This window comes from Pelobates fuscus, chromosome 10, assembly GCF_036172605.1.
Source record: "Pelobates fuscus isolate aPelFus1 chromosome 10, aPelFus1.pri, whole genome shotgun sequence".
NCBI lineage: Eukaryota > Metazoa > Chordata > Amphibia > Anura > Pelobatidae > Pelobates > Pelobates fuscus.
Window position 1 is genome coordinate 13,193,522 of NC_086326.1, and position 17,294 is coordinate 13,210,815.

Genomic DNA, 17,294 nt, shown 5'->3' on the forward strand with positions numbered 1-17,294 from the left:
CTATTGACACACACACACACACACAGGCATGCTGACACACACAGGCATGCTGACACACACAGGCATACTGACACACACACAGACAGACATACTGACACACACACAGACAGACATACTGACACACACACAGACAGAAATACTGACACACACACACACACAGACACAGACATACTGACACACACACACACAGACATACTGACACACACACACAGACATATTGACACACACACTGACAGAAGTATTCACACACACACACAGACACACACACACACACACTGACAGAAGTATTGACACACACACAGACATAATGACACACACAGGCATACTGATATACACACACAGATACACTGAAACACAGACAGACATACACACACAAACATACTGACATACATTTAGCCACCCTCCAACCACCCTTACCTTTTCTGGAGGGTGATTTCCCTGGGGAACAGTGGCAGGCTGAGGCAGTTGGGAGTTCTCCTCTTAAACTCCCCTCCTCCCTGCCTTTCTCCTCCTGTGCGGCTCTGATCTCCGGTGGGAGGAAGTGACGCGCGGCACTCACTTCCTCCCAGCCGGCTGACGAACAGGAAGGGGCCCGGTCGCGCTGTTTAACAGCCCGGGCCCCTGCTGACACATGTCCACCGGGTGGCCCTTAGTGCATGGGCCACCCGGGGGCCCTCTTTAGCATGCGGGATGGTGCGGCTCTGTGCAGCCGCACCACCGGGTCCAAGGGGGGCTGCCCAAATCGCGGGGCCCACGGAGCAGCTGCTCTGGGCCCCCCAGGAGCAACTGGGCCCGGGGCAGCTGCCCCGTTTGCCCCGCGCTAAAGACGGCCCTGGCGTCATATGCACTACATGAGCAGGAACGGGTACTGGAGTGGGAATGAGTTTGGGCACAGCAGCAGCAGCCTCCTGAATGGCAGTGTGCAGTACGAGCCAGTATGGTTTGCAAAGCTTGAGCAAACTGATCCATACGGCCATCCATTGATCCAAGCCATCCATTCTAGCCTCCAACTGATCCAAGCCATCCATTCTAGCCTCCTGATTAACTAGGAGCTGTGGTATGTCAGCAGGTTCCATTATGGCCCTGTTGTAATGTCATGATTCGGGGAACCCAACACGCTAACACACACACACAGAAAAGGTGCAGTACCGGATCTTAGAGTGGCCGGGCTAAGCACACACAGAATAGTCAGGAGTCAAGCCGAGTAAGGGGGACCAGAAGACAGAATAACGAGAAAAAAGCCGAGGTCAAAGGGTAGGAGAAAGTCACAAAGTCAGATTAACAAGCCAAAGAGTATGTAACCAGAAACATAAGTTCAGTATCAATACTAGTAAGCAAAGACCACAACAGGACAGGGAGGAACAGGAAAGGTAAGTATTTAAACCAGAAGGTTAATTCTGATTGGATAATTTCCAATCAGAATTAACAATCACACGTGGGAGATAACTAATCCCACTGTGATTGAGGCACTGTGCCTTTAATGCAGGGTCAGGTGGCTGACCCCCGCGTGTAACAAATTGGGCGGTCTCCCAGCGTGCAGCGTCATGCATGCTGCCGCTGGGGGACTTGGAGGAAGACGCAGGTGGTATCCGTGGCTGGGAGGATGCCGCCCGCCGAACACATGGCAGGAAGGGGACCGTGGACGGCTGGAGGGTGAGTGCCGCGAGCGGACTGCAGCCTCCCCTCGCAGCCGCCCGTGGAATCCTGACAGTAGGGACTGACAGAAGGGTGAGGCATGGGAGGTACGGGCGGACAGGAAGATGAGCCTCGCCGCCGCATTCATTATGGACTGTAACGGTGCAAGTTGGGAGCAAGTAAGACCGATGAGAAGTGGATTACAGTAGTCAAGGCGAGAAAGAACAGTGGAATGGACCAACACCTTAGTCGCATCTGGCGTTAAGTAGGGTTGGAAGAGCGATATGTTTTGGAGATGGAAGCGACAGGATTTGGCGATAGACAACATTAGGCGTGAAGGAGAGTTCGGAGTCAAAGAGAACACTTAGGCAGCGAGCCAGCGTGGTGGAGCTGATATTAGCACCGTTGACTTGGAGGGAGACAGACACAGGAGTAGCAACACTTGAGGGAGGAAAGACCCTAAATTTTAGTTTGGGTCAAGTTGAGTTTAAGGAAGTGAACAGCCATCCAGTTTGAAATAGCAGAGAGGCAGTCAGAGACACTAGTCAGAAGGGACGGGAGAGATCAGGAGAGGACAGGTAGATTTGCATGTCATCTGCATAGAAATGATATTGGAAGCCAAAGGAGCTAATGAGTTTACCATGCATTAAAGTGTGGCCAGGTTACAGTGGCCAGGTTCAATCTCATTCCTGCAGAACTGCATCCGGTGCTAATATAACATGAGACTTTTGTTGTTTTATATGTACAATGAAAATAACATTCATTATGTGTTTTTTTTTCTTTTTCAGTATCCTCTCGTAGAGCTGCTGGTAAGAATTACACATATTTATCCAAAAGCTTTCACTGATATTTTGTGACTGTTAAAACTATAATCTATGTGCGTTTTCCACAAATTAGTTAGTTACATTTCTTTCAATAAATAATATCATTTTGTTACAATTTATTTTATCTCATTTATAGCTATAGGGAGCTGTTTTGTAGATTATCTCTTCTTTCAATCTTATAATCAAAAAGGTAATGAAAAATAAAGTGAAGATGTTCATACCAAAACGTTTTTTTGGTTTTCCTTTGATATTACCTGCCACATTGCTTGAAGCAAATTAATGCAGTTATTACTTTAGTTTAACCCCCTCCCAATGAGGCATGTCGGGCGCCAGCCACCTCCTCCATTGAAAGACAGGGGTTTGCTGCTCTGCGCCAATGCAGGCTTAACTCATTGGCTAAGAGTGATCAGCTGACATTGTCAGCAAATGAGGCTCACGTGAGCTAATGAAAGCAAACAAACAAAACATATTTTTAATAGAATTGATACATTAACACACAACAATTTTCTCTTCTGTTCACAGGACCCAAAAAGAAACCGAATAGGTCAGTGGCTGAACATCTCACCTGTTCACGGAATTGCAGATTTTACCTTCCCTTTGGCAGAAGAGCTTCCACTTGGACAATACAAGATTTCTATACCTACTCTGTCTGTCAAATCATTTTCAGTATCGGAATATGGTAAGTGACAAGCCAAGCATGGAGGATGTTTTCCCCTAATTCTAACCCTAACAGAGAGGAATTATCTCATATCTGTTTGTGACAATGGCCATTTATTCACCTTATTAGTAAACATTATTAGTGAGTTTTCTGGATGAATTAATCAGCTACATCTAAAACATTAACAAAGATCAATAAGTGGGGGTTGAAGTGCAGATACGTGCAGGCTGCCTCTGAATAAAGGGTCACTCCCCAACATTCCAAATAATACGTAAAAGACACATCAAGGAGACCAGGGCGCCACAGTCACTACTGTGCTCTTATAATTACCAACTTAGATGATAAATCCACATGAAAGAGAAAAGAAAACATATATCATAGTGTAACCTTTAATTAACTAAGAATTCATACATATACAAATATATACACTCACATGGAGAAGTGACACTTATATGATATATATGATATACATTTTCTTTTCTCTTTCATGAGGATTTATCATCTAAGTTGGTAATTATAAGAGCACAGTAGTGACTGTGGCACTCTGATCTCCTTGTATTTGTCTTTTACATCTAAAACATTGTTTTTAAAACAAGACTGGGGATTGTGCACATATCGAGTATATATGGAATAAACATTATTCTCCCTTTATCTCCTTTAGTTTTGAAGAGATTTGAGGTCAATATTAATTTGCCGTCCACGGTTGCCCAGACAGACAAACAATTTACTTTGGAAGCTTGTGGAAGGTAAGATCCTCAGAGGTTTCGGTCTTTTAGAATTTTCATTTACAGCCATGTTATCCCCAACAAGTCTTCAGCTATCAGCCATATCAGCCATCAACATATCAGCAGTTGTGGACTACATCTTTCTTAATGCTTCTACGGACAAAATGCTGCAAAGCATCAGGGAAGGTGTAATCCACAACATCTGGAGCCTGTATCATAAACAAAGGTTATATTACCGCTACTGGACATCGGGTGTCCACCATAAACACATCATAAGGCCATTGTCTGTACTCTTCTCATATTTCCAGGTACAACTATGGAAAGCCAGTCCTGGGCTCGATTAACATAAATGTCTGTCTGCAAACAACAAACTTGTGGCCAGATTATTTTGCTGAAAATAAGGAGGACACAGATTCTGAAAACTGCCAAGAGATACTAGGCGAAGAGGTGATTATGGTATTTAATTGTTTTAAATGATTATTGATAATGATTATCAATCCAAAAGAATCCAAAGAACCTCCTTAAAATATTGAGTTTATTAATTTGACAATATTGAACCAGTTCTATTACATACCAAAATGTTCTAATTTAACTACAATCTTTCATGCATCCCTGTTTCTGCTGTTGATCCAAAAGAAGGCTAATGGAAAACAACCAGTGCAATAATTACAATTATACCTCTAAAGGAAGCATATCATCATTAAATGAATCACAGTGTAAGCTGTGTTGTTTAATTGATAATATGAATATGATTATTAGATTTGTGAATTCTGGTTCTCCCGAATAGCGATATGACAGAATTGTGGGCAATCGTGACTCGTCCGAACTTCCAAACTCCAGAATGCCAAATTGTTGAATCATGAAGCAAAATGAAATAGACAATTAGCCATTTCATTTATTTTGAGATTCAAAGTTCTGTCTGTAACCAAAAAAAAAGTTTGAAGGAAAAAACGTGATTGATGGCCAAGGGATATCTACTAAATAATAATAACACAGTATTTAACCAGAAAAAGGCACCTTCAGATCACTCTGGTTCTCAAGTACATCCAGGGGTTGATACTATTACCCAATTTAATGGTACTCATTTTATCAACCTCAGAAGGATGAAGGGCTGAGTCAACCCTGCCAGGATTCAAACCTGTGACTCAAGGGTTGAACAAATTCATCTATGCATTTGCCCACTGAGCTATCTCACAGACATTTGGTGCTATTCACAGATCAAGTGAAAATTGACCAACAGAGGGAAAAATGAGGAAGAAAATCTATATTTCCATATTATATATTTATTTTTAAAAAGTATAAAAGTATAGATTTATTTTTTGTGTTTTTTCCTCTAATCTGGCTTTGTGGCTTCTGACGTTCAGTATTCTACTAAGAAGCACAACTTGTATTTGACTTCAAGGACCATGAACAAAGGAAATGAGAGAAAGTATCCTAACAGCATAATTCCATAAACCCTTATAGAAATTAATAATAAGATATCCAGTTACACTCACATTATATGGAGCCCATGTATTCAGCCTCTTGAAATCGATTTATTGGTGATACAATAGATAGCACTAATCCCTACTGATTCTTTCTTTGAGGCTTTTTTAACCTATATTGCTATGTAATTATCTTATGTATCCCCTTCTCACTATGTAATGAAATATATAGTCTATATTTGCAATATATAACTTTATAACTAAAGAAATGATAGATATATCTTGGAAAGTAACAAAAATAGAGAATATGAGAACTCTGAGAAGGGGAAAAAGCTGGGAGAAACTCAATAGCTTTAGGTTTAGTCCCCGCTCAGGTTCCAAAAATGTTTTTGCTCACTTGTGGCATTACAAGGAGAACCTAAACCATTGCACATCAGACTTATCTCACCCATAAGGGCTATCCAGAACTGAAATGCCGGCAAGTTCTGTCTGGAAGAGAGATACAGCAACCACGGCTGGTCATTTCATCTTGTTTGGGCCTCGTCAGCAAGGTGTAGTTGATACTCCTCTTGGCATAATGAGCATGGGGTCCACTTCTGGATTACCCTTTAAGCAAACAGAACTTGTGTGCATTTCAGTTCTGGATAGCCCTTATGGGTGAGATAAGTCTGATGTGCAAAGGTCTGACTGTCTCTTAACTCACCTTTTTATATATCCCAGTGGGATGCTTCCATAGAGTAGGATGGCCTATGGTGTCACTGTCAGAAATAAGCTACAAGGAAACCATATGGTGGGAATTAATCATACATACTGCCCCTAGTGGTTACTCTAAAGTACTAACATTATTATGCTTCATTTATGCCGTAAATCATTAATGATATTCACTATAGAAGACTACAAAAAAGCTGATTTATGGTATCCAATACATACAACTATACTACAACATGCTCATAGATACGTTCTGGCTCCTTTGAACCTTCAATGTAACTGGTTTGCAGAAGACTGAGGCAGAAGGAGAGAGGACCACGTGAAAGGAGATCAGATATTGAGGAAAGGTTATTTAAAGAGATAGTTAAGCTGAAAGACTGAGTTCGTCACTTTTATTAATCTTTTAGACAGATTGATAAGGATAAGTGGTAGTGTGTTGTAAACAGAATAGCCTTCAGAGAATATTTAGACCATGGGGTGGGGGGATAATTTGGCAGATTGAGATTATACATGGTATGGATAGATTTGTGTGGGAACTGCTTTGTGCCAAGAGCATAGTTACATTCTAACCTATTCTCAATTCTTCATTCTTACTATATTACATTCCACCAAATGCTTTTATTTTTATTTTTTCTTTCACAGACTGATAGCAGAGGCTGCATCTCCAAAAATATTGATCTTACATTTTTCAATCTTTCAAACCCAGAATTTGAGCAATACTTGGAAATTTCATGTGTTTTATCAGAATTCATTACAGGTGAGAATCCTTTAATAAAGAACAACATATTATTGACCATTATAAGAAGTTCCATTAAATATGTCATGTTAGAAGAAACACTTTCTCAGAAATAAAATAAAAAGTACTTGCTAAATCTAGTACATATATAGTTATAACTAAATGTACCATATACTGAAATACACAATACAGTGTTGAACATACTGTACTCAGCACATAGCTATACAATAAAGGTTCTTCTGCATCTTTTGTGTATGACCAGCTAAATATGTTTAAGGGTATTGGTCATAGAGGGTGTACGGACGTCAACGGAAGAAAAAGAATTAGCTGAAAGCCTAGGACACTAGTGTGCGATGTAAATGTCATCGGTTTTACCTGAACCTGATGTTCATAAGAATTCCGCAGGAGACTGAAACATATACACTTGTGTCAGGACTAAGAAACCAGTACTAAGAATCTTTAGTCCTTGGTACTAAAGACAAAATTAAGAAAATCAAAGTGGTGTTTTTAATTGAAATCTTCAATTAGTGTAAACAGTTACGTGAAATGAATGTTAAATGTTATGCCAAAAAAAAAGCAAGCTTTCAATTATCAAATCTGGTCAAATACGAAGTATAACTTGTCTCATGTAATCATTTCACAGGTTTACTATTCTTTCTGTATTCTGCTACCACCTAGTGTTTTACATGTTTATGCATTTTAAAAAGAATTTAAAAATAACTTTTACTACTGATCCAACATATGTATGATAATGTTCTTTGAATTTGTACACATATTGTTTGCTGACAAACAAAACTCCATGGATCTAAACTGGTTCATGGATTGCAGGATAAAACTTACCAGGAAAGGTTAAAGGATCTTAACATGTATAGCTTGGAGGAAAGACGAGACAGGGGGGATATGATAGAAACATTTAAATACATAAAGGGAATCAACACAGTAAAGGAGGAGACTATATTTAAAAGAAGAAAAACTACCACAACAAGAGGACATAGTCTTAAATTAGAGGGACAAAGGTTTAAAAATAATATCAGGAAGTATTACTTTACTGAGAGGGCAGTGGATGCATGGAATAGCCTTCCAGCTGAAGTGGTAGAGGTTAACACACTGAAGGAGTTTAAGCATGCATGGGATAGGCATAAGGCTATCCTAACTATAAGATAAGGCCAGGGAAAGTATTTAGAAAATTGGGCAGACTAGATGGGCCGAATGATTCTTATCTGCCGTCACATTCTATGTTTCTATCTATCCCTAACTTTGAGCTTTTTGCCTTTATACATCTATTGGAATTGCAACTGATTATCTATAATGGATTGGTGATTAAAAAAACACTGGTGATTCAGAGAATACACCCATTTTTTGTTTCAGTGTATTGCCATCTTGTGCTAAACCACCATGTGTAATAGACAGAGAAATAACTCTTCACTCATTGAAGTCTCCTGACAATTGAGTTAAAGAAAGCAGACATTGTGGATACTTTCTCACATGAACGTGAAGCTAATGTTTACGGGGGTTTTCTTGTTATACGTAGGCTGAAACATTGTGTGTTGTCTTCTAGGTCAGGTGGAAAAAGCAACAGCCAAAATCTCTATTGCAAGTCAACTTGTGATTGAATTTGTGAATATCAGGAGATATTACCAGAAAGGACTACCCTTCAATGGCATGGTGAGCAGGCATTCTTGGATAGATAGATCTCAAATAAATAAGTAAATGAGAAAAAATGAAAGGGCAATATATGCTTAGGGTTATTCATGAAAGCATAGCTGACTATTTTTCCAGTTTGGCTATTTCGACCTTAAATTTGAAATTCACTTTCAATTAACTTGGAATTCTCACTTTAGCGAATAATCCTGATAGTGTATTTAGTTAGGCTGAGATGGATGTGTTTGCACTAAGCTGGCCAGGTACAACTTGAAAATTCACATTTTGTTCAAATTGCTCTATTTAAGTCAAAAGATTGATTAATTGCATTACAAGTTACAAGAACATATTTATATAGGGCCTATGCTCCTCATAAGTTAGACTTTCAAAGTATTTCTTGTTGTTTAAGAAAAACAACCCCATTTAAAAATTGCACTAATAGGATGAGGGTCCACGTAATATCTGCCATTTGCTTGTTATAACTCTTCCAAATTAAACTTACATATGCTAAGTAGTGATGTCGCAAACATAAAATTTTCGGTTCGCGAACGGCGAACGCGATCTTCCGCAAATGTTCGCGAACGGGCAAACCGGGCGAACCACCATAGACTTCAATGGGCAGGCGAAAACAAATATATTTTTGGAGGAAAAAAAGCAAACACCTTTTTTTTTTTTATTTTAAAGGAGACCCAAACTTTATCAATTTTGTTATAATATAATTCATTGAACAATTTGATAAATTATGAATCAAACATATCTGAAAAACATAGTGGTTTGGCATTATTTTTTAGAAAACAAACAATTTAGTGAAATCAATGAACATTGAGTAACAGCAATGAACAATGGGTAACAGTAATGTGTGTTTGCATGTATGTGCATAAGTGTCTGTGTGTTCTTCATAGCAAAAAAGAGAGGGGAAAGGAGGGAGAAAGAGGCAGGAAGACAGGAAGAGTGGCGCCAGATATGGTTGTGGGTGTTTACCACTAGTGATGTCGCGAACATAAAATTTTCCGTTCGCAAACGGCGAACGTGAACTACCGCAAATGTTTGCGAACGGGCGAACCGCCATAGACTTCAATAGGCAGGCAAATTTAAAAACCCACAGGGACTCTTTCTGGCCACGATATTGTTGGAAAAGTTGTTGGACTAACACCTGGACTGTGGCATGCCGGAGGGGGATCCATGGCAAAACTGCCCTGAGCGGTGGTTGGGGGCCCTAGATAAGAATGGTGGGGGGGACCTACCGTCCTCCCCCCTGGCCCCCACCACTGAGCAGTGGGTGGGGGCCCTAAAAAAACAATAAGGGGGGACCTACTGTCCCCCCTGGCCCCCACCCCTGAGCGGTGGGTGGGGGCCCTAAATAAAGATAGGGGGGACCTACTGTCCTCCCCCCGGCCCTCACCCCTGAGCAGTGGGTGGGGGCCCTAGATAAGAATGGTGGGGGGGACCTACCATCCTCCCCCCGGCCCCCACCCCTGAGCAGTGGGTGGGGGCCCTAGATAAGAATGGTGGGGGGACCTACCAGCCTCCCCCCGGCCTCCACCCCTGAGTGGTGGGTGGGGGCCCTAAAAAACAAAAGGGGGTGACCTACTGTCCCCCACCCCCCCGGCCCCCACCCCTGAGCAGTGGGTGGGGGCCCTAAAAACAATAAGGGGGGACCTACTGCCCCCCAGCCCCCACCCCTGAGCGGCGGGTGGGGCCCTAAATTAAAATCCCCCCCCAATCAAGGTGACTAGCGGTCCCAAGCCCCTAGTCACCCCCCCCACCCAAATCAAACTATCCCCTACCTGCCCCCCTCATCCTAAAAATAGTGAGGGAGAATAAAATAACTAACCTGTAAAAAAAAATAAACTTACCATTTGACGTCTTCTTTTTTCTAAAATCTTCCTTTTTCAGCCCCCAAAAAGGACAAATACAAAGCCATCATAGCCGACGAACTTAAAATAAAATAAAAAACCCGAGCGCAAAATAATAAACCTGACGAAAAATAAAAAACCCGAGCGCAAAAAAATAATCCATCTTCACCCATGGAGGGCTCCGCGCAGACTGAGCCATGCAGGGCGGGGGAAGGCTTATAAAGAACACTCTGATTGGTGGGTTTAAGCATTCTTTGGAATTTTCCCACGCTGTGTAAAATGACACAGAGCACTGTGATTGGATGGCTTGAAAACCATCCAATCAGAGTGCTCTTTGTAATTTTACACAGCGTGGGAAAGTTCTTTGGAATTTTCCCACGCTGTGTAAAATGACATAGAGCACTGTGATTGGATGGATTTCAAGTCATCCAATCACAGTGCTCTGTGTCATTTTACACAGCATGGGGAAAATTCCGAAGAACTCAGGGGTGGGGGCCGGGTGAGGACAGTACGTCCCCCCCTATCTTTATTTAGGGCCCCCACCCACAGCTCAGGGGTGGGGGCCAGGGGGAGGACAGTAGGCCCCCCCTTATTGTTTTTTTAGGGCCCCACCCACCACTTAGGGGTGGGGGTCGGGGGGAGGACGGTAGGTCCCCCCCACCATTCTTATCTAGGGCCCCCACCCACTGCTCAGGGGTGGGGGCCAGGGGGAGGACAGTAGGTCGTCCCCCTCTATCTTTATTTAGGGCCCCCACCCACCGCTCAGGGGCCAGGGGGGGAGGACAGTAGGTCCCCCCCTTATTGTTATTTATGGGGCCCCCACCAGCCGCGCAAGGGGGTGGGGAGGTTATTAGGTTTTTTTTTACAGTGAGCAGCCACAGGCTGCTCACTGCTTACTAGACATGCCCCTACTCATGATATAGCGAGTAGGGGCATATTATTTACTAATACTAAGTAATCTTTAGGTTACTGGCTATGGGGGGGTAATGTATAATAAACACAGGTTACTGGCTAAGGGGGGATAATGTATAATAAACACAGGTTACTCGCTATGGAGGGATAATGTATTATAAACACAGGTTACTGGCTATGGGAGGATAATGTATAATAAACACAGGTTACTGGCTATGGGGGATAATGTATAATAAACACAGGTTACTCGCTATGGAGGGATAATGTATTATAAACACAGGTTACTGGCTATGGGAGGATAATGTATAATAAACACAGGTTACTGGCTATGGGGGATAATGTATAATAAACACAGGTTACTGGCTATGGGAGGATAATGTATAATAAACACAGGTTACTGGCTATGGGAGGATAATGTATAATAAACACAGGTTACTGGCTATGGGGGGATAATGTATAATAAACACAGGTTACTGGCTATGGGAGGGATAATGTATAATAAACACAGGTTACTGGCTATGGGAGGATAATGTATAATACAGGTTACTGGCTATGGGGGGGATAATGTATAATAAACACAGGTTACTGGCTATGGGAGGAAAATGTATAATAAACACAGGTTACTGGCTATGGGGATAATGTATAATAAACACAGGTTACTGGCTATGGGGGAGATAATGTATAATAAACACAGGTTACTGGCTATGGGAGGAAAATGTATAATAAACACAGGTTACTGGCTATGGGGATAATGTATAATAAACACAGGTTACTGGCTATGGGGGGATAATGTATAATAAACACAGGTTACTGGCTATGGGGGGATAATGTATAATAAACACAGGTTACTGGCTATGGGAGGGATAATGTATAATAAACACAGGTTACTGGCTATGGGAGGATAATGTATAATAAACACAGGTTACTGGCTATGGGAGGGATAATGTATAATAAACACGGGTTAATGGCTATGGGAGGATAATGTATAATAAACACAGGTTACCATTGTTTAGAGGGAATAGAGCAGTGTAAATGTGCCTCCCATTGCTGCGCCAATTTTGAGTTTGAATGATATATTTTAATATATTTTAATGTACAGTTAGATTAATGTGCAGGACACTGTCACGTTTAACATTTGTTATGAAGGAACACAACTGCAGATTTCTTAGAGCTTGAATATTTATTAGAACAATTAGAAGATATTGTGACTTTAAGTCCAGAATTACAGGCACTGTAGCTTTAAATAATAAACGGTCACCAGCGTGATGACGGAGGACACGTGAGGAGGACGTGCACGCGCACGCTGTGAGGGGGGGAGATTTGGCGGGGTGTTTGGCGGGAGAGGAAAGCAGCGAGAGCAGCGAGAGAGAGCCGCTAGTTACGTCGGCTGACTGAGAACAGACGGTGGACGAGGGCTTCAAAGCACTTTGGTATTTTGGCTGCTCCAAAGTACATTTGAGGGGGTGAGGACAGAATTCGAAGCAATCACAAATGCAAAAGCAAGACAGACCTTGAAGCAAGCGCTGGCAGCTAACGAGACACATATTACATTTGGACATACACTGAATATATCGCTGAATATCCCGCCCAGGAAAGACCGGACCAGACCAGACCGAAAAAAATAAAGGCAACAGAAATCAGGTACAGGCACAAATGTTTTATAAGCTAGCTCAAAGCTAGATTAAAGACCCGATATTCTGATGTGTTAAATATCTTACCTGGCTATTTCATCTGGCGATCAAGCATATAGTGTCCCTATCTAAGTGCTATTTATTTACTATCTGCTATCTTCCGGTTTAAAATCTTATTTACTAATTTTGGGCCTAAAATCCACAAGCTAAAAAAAGGGGGAAGAAAAAAAGGGAAAGAAGGGAAAAAAGAAAAAAAAGAAAAGGAAAAGGCTGCAATTGATACTGACATTGAAGATACTGTTAGTGTGCAACCTTGCAAGTAGAACGGCATGCCGATTGGCAATGAATAAGCTGCCTCATGTATGGACCACCAGATGAGGAAGTGTAAAGATATGACAAAAGGCTACATAGGTATGCCGGTGGGAATTTAACCGGCGGCTTTATAGTGGAATTATAGCAGCAATACCAAATTAGGACACGATTAATAGTTCAACAGCCGGAAGCCTAAAGGGCAAACAGAAAAGAATAGAAAAAACAAAAGAAGAGGAAGATTAATCAACAAATATAAAAGGGAAGGAAAGCGAGAACCCCCCCCCCCCAAAAAAAAAGGGGGAGAAAAGTCGCAAAGATAAACATGGCAGCGAAAAAAAAGACACATGATCAAAAAATGTCAGCTAAATCTGAGAAAGTGCAAAAATCGGAAAAGAGGCTCTCAACGTTTTTTTCTCCACAGTCAACTCAAGAAATATCAGAGATTTCAACAATGGAACTTTCTCATTCATCCTTACCCCCCTCCCCAAAACCAACAAGAGAAAAAGAGTCTGTCTCATTGCAAGAATTAAAAATTTGCCTGGAAGAAGCGGTATCGGACATTAAAAGAGAACTGAATGATAAATTCTCAGAAATAAAAACAGATATTGCAACACTAAATGAAAGAATTCAAAATATAGAGAGCAGAGAAGAAACAAGAGATTTCCAGATAAAAGAACTGAAAGAATTATATAAAAAATCAATAATAAATTTAAAAGAAATGGAAGACAAGGTCTGTATAATGGAAGACAGATCAAGACGATGCAATCTAAGGATTAGAAACATACCAGAGGAAGTAACAGATAACAACTTAAAATAATTTTTTGAAGCTTTTATGGAGCATATAGGAATACAGAGGAGACAAACAGAGCTACAAGTTATAAGGATACACAGATTAATGCAAAGAAAACAAGATCACAACTATCCAAGAGATGTGATAGTTGCCTTATACTCACAAGATCTCAAACTACAGATATTCTACACTGCAAAAAAAACCTCAATTACAGATGAAAAATTCAAAAACTTAAGAATTCTGAATGATCTGTCAGCCACTACAAGATCTAGAAGAGCCGTCTTCACACCAATCTTTACTATTCTGAAAAAACATCATTTAAAATTCAAATGGAATCCCCAATCCAAACTCTCAATTTTATATAAAGAAGAATGGAGAGGATTTAATTCATTGGAACTGGCACTAGAATGGCTTGGCTCTAACGATCTGATGTAAAGGAGGAAGAGAGAAAAACTGTGAAAGAAGGGAAGGAGAAGGAGTGAAATAAGAGAGAGATAAAGGGAACAAGACGTGGAGCTGTAAAGGACTTCTTCCTCTCTTTTTTTTTTTTTTTTTCTCCTCACATTAGACACGAATAGTATAAGTTATGTATATATATGAGAACGCACGTGAGTTGTGGTAAACACGATGATAATCAAATGTATAGCACGGAAACTCGATAAGTTACAATGGTAAAAAGGGGGGCATAGAGGCCTAAAACGAAATAAGAAATGCAGTGTTGGTTATAACATTTGATAATAGTAAGCAAAAATCGACACAAGAATGTGAATGTGAATAGGCACAGGATGTATACATGATACTTAGATAAATTTAGTGAACACACAGATAATATAGGCATTCAACTTAAATAATATTATTAATGGGAATAGATGATAGCACGAACTGAATTTGCACAATAACTTAGGGAAAATAGTAACTAAATGGAAAGAATGGAATCCCAAATAGACAAGTGGGATGCATCGGTTATGGGAATAAGCAATGGTATATGTTAATGTATGTATTAATTACTTAAAGGTAGTTTTTTTTTTTTTTTTTTGCTCCCTCATTTAGTATAAACAGATGTATAAGTAATGTATATATGAGGTCCTGGGGTAGTCACGACGATAAGTAATTATATACATGGAAATTTGTTAAGTCTAAATCAATATGAAGTAGAGGGGGAAGGGGAAGAAAGAGAAAGAGAAAAGGGAAAGAAAGGAGGTGTAATAGGGACAAAGTGGCCCAGAACCATATGGGAATTGAAGTACGGGTTATAACGAGGGATAACACTAGGCACTAAAATAATATAAGAACTGTGAAAGAGAATAGGCACAGGAGGTACATAAGATATTCAGACAAGTTGGGTTAATACACAGATAACATAGGCTTTTAACATAAATTGTATTGGTAATTGTAAAGGTTAAAAATAAGTAATGAATCTGCACAATAATCTTGGAATTTAAAGAAAGTAAATAGGTATAAAGGAAGCCCAATGGGCAATAGGGATGAAAAGGCTATGGGAATAAGCCGTGATATCCGTCAAATGTATGTATTAACCGACTAAAGGTTTATATATCTTAAACTCGTAATTCCTCACTATAAAGGCTGATATCCCTAAATTCCTAAGCTAGGGAAAAAAATGAAGAAAAATATCCAACAATAAGTTATACAAACACAGAACTCTGATAGAAGCAGTAAATAAACACAGTCCCCTCCCGTTCCCAAACAAAAAAAAGAAGGGGAAAAAAAGGGAAAAAAAGAGAAAATATAGGCTAAAAGATAGGGAACCTAGACAATTGAAAACTGACAAATAGTAGAGGATATAATAACTCCTAGTAACTTCCTTCCCCCAACCCTTGGCTAGACATAGAACAATTAATTAACTCAAGATAGAGACAGTGCAGTCTCTGCTATCTTTTCTTACCTTACTCTCCCCTTCCCTGCGGGCAGAGCTGTCTCCCCCCACAGGGTACTGAAGGATAGTACCCAGACCTTGGATCACGCACGGTTATCCAAGCGATGGATGAATGAGTATGGGGTGATGAATGGAATAAATGTTTTTGTATATTCAGCATATGTCTTAAAAAATGGGGTAAAACTCTCAGGTTGTTCCAAAACCCTAAAAGATTCATGGTTAGACTAATCTCAATAAATGCTCAAGGTCTAAACTCCCACGTTAAAAGAGGTTTTCTATATGACACATTGATTAGAGAGAAAGTTAATGTGGGATTTGTTCAGGAGACGCACTGGCTAGCAAAAAACAAAGGCTTATGGCACTATAAAAAATTTCCAATATTGTATAACGCATCCCAACAAAGAAAAAAAAAAGTGGTGTTTCTATAATTTTTTCCAAAGCCACAATATTTGAGCCCCAATACCAAAAGGCCGACTTAGAAGGAAGATTTATAATACTGATCGGTTTGCTTAACCGGGTGATGTATACACTCGTGAATGTATACTTGCCAAATAAACATCCAACTAGAAAATTAATTGAGATTTTGAGACTGGTGGAACAGGTAAAAAAAGGAAAAGTAATAGTGGCTGGGGATTTCAACTGCATACTTGACCCCTCTATGGATAAACAACTGAGGGGAAATCAAAAAATTAACCAAAATTTAGTAAAACAGGCTAAAGAAATGAACAAAACAGTAAATAAATATGAATTAATTGATCGCTGGAGATTGATGCATCCCAATGATAAAAATTACACCCATAGGTCTGCCCCCCATGGCTCAGTTGCAAGAATTGATTTAATACTTGGAAACCTAGATTTCTCTAAATCATTGACCTCAGTTAAGATACTAGGTAACACTTGGTCAGATCACGATTTAATAATAGCCGAAGTGGCGGAAAATATAAAAAGAAATCCCCCACTATGGAGATTAGATGACCGTCTCTTGGAAGAAAAGAAAAATATAGATTATATGAGTAATATGATGGAATTTTTTTTCAAACAAAAAAACACAAACGTAGAGACCACCAAAGAATGTCTCTGGTGTACCTTTAAAGCGGTAATAAGAGGGTACTGGATTAAGTTGGCAAGCCAACAAAAAACAAAAAGAGAGGCAAATTTATCAGATTTGTACATTAAATATTACAACTTAGTAAATTTGAATAAAAATAATTTTTCAACTGAAAGACAAAAAATGATCAAAACCTGCGAATTAAATATAAACCAGCTAATCGAGGCCAGAATTCAACGAAACCTTAAAAAACTGAAAATAAAATGTTATTACAAAAATAATAAAGTAGATTCCATACTAACAAATAGATTAAAAAAACAAAACTTAGAAAGAAAAATCTATAAGTTAATAGTAGGAGACGAGAATATTATAAAACCGGAGGACATAGCCGAGGCTTTTAAGAAATTCTATGGCAAATTATATAATTTACATTTAAATCCTCCAATAAAAGATATGGAAAGATACATAGCAAAGATAAAAATGCCAAAAATTACTATAGA

General features: G+C 39.9%; 1 protein-coding gene across 1 annotated transcript in view; it reads left to right on the plus strand.

The window, feature by feature from the left end:
• The window catches only part of LOC134575404 (alpha-2-macroglobulin-like protein 1), an 80,012-nt gene that overhangs the window by 14,289 nt on the left and 48,429 nt on the right, over nucleotides 1–17,294 (plus strand). Inside the window, exons 5-10 of the mRNA XM_063434706.1 lie at nucleotides 2,424–2,444; nucleotides 2,982–3,138; nucleotides 3,779–3,863; nucleotides 4,151–4,289; nucleotides 6,617–6,731; nucleotides 8,269–8,375. Of these exons, the coding sequence (XP_063290776.1) occupies nucleotides 2,424–2,444; nucleotides 2,982–3,138; nucleotides 3,779–3,863; nucleotides 4,151–4,289; nucleotides 6,617–6,731; nucleotides 8,269–8,375 (624 nt within the window). The remainder of the gene's footprint in view (nucleotides 1–2,423; nucleotides 2,445–2,981; nucleotides 3,139–3,778; nucleotides 3,864–4,150; nucleotides 4,290–6,616; nucleotides 6,732–8,268; nucleotides 8,376–17,294) is intronic.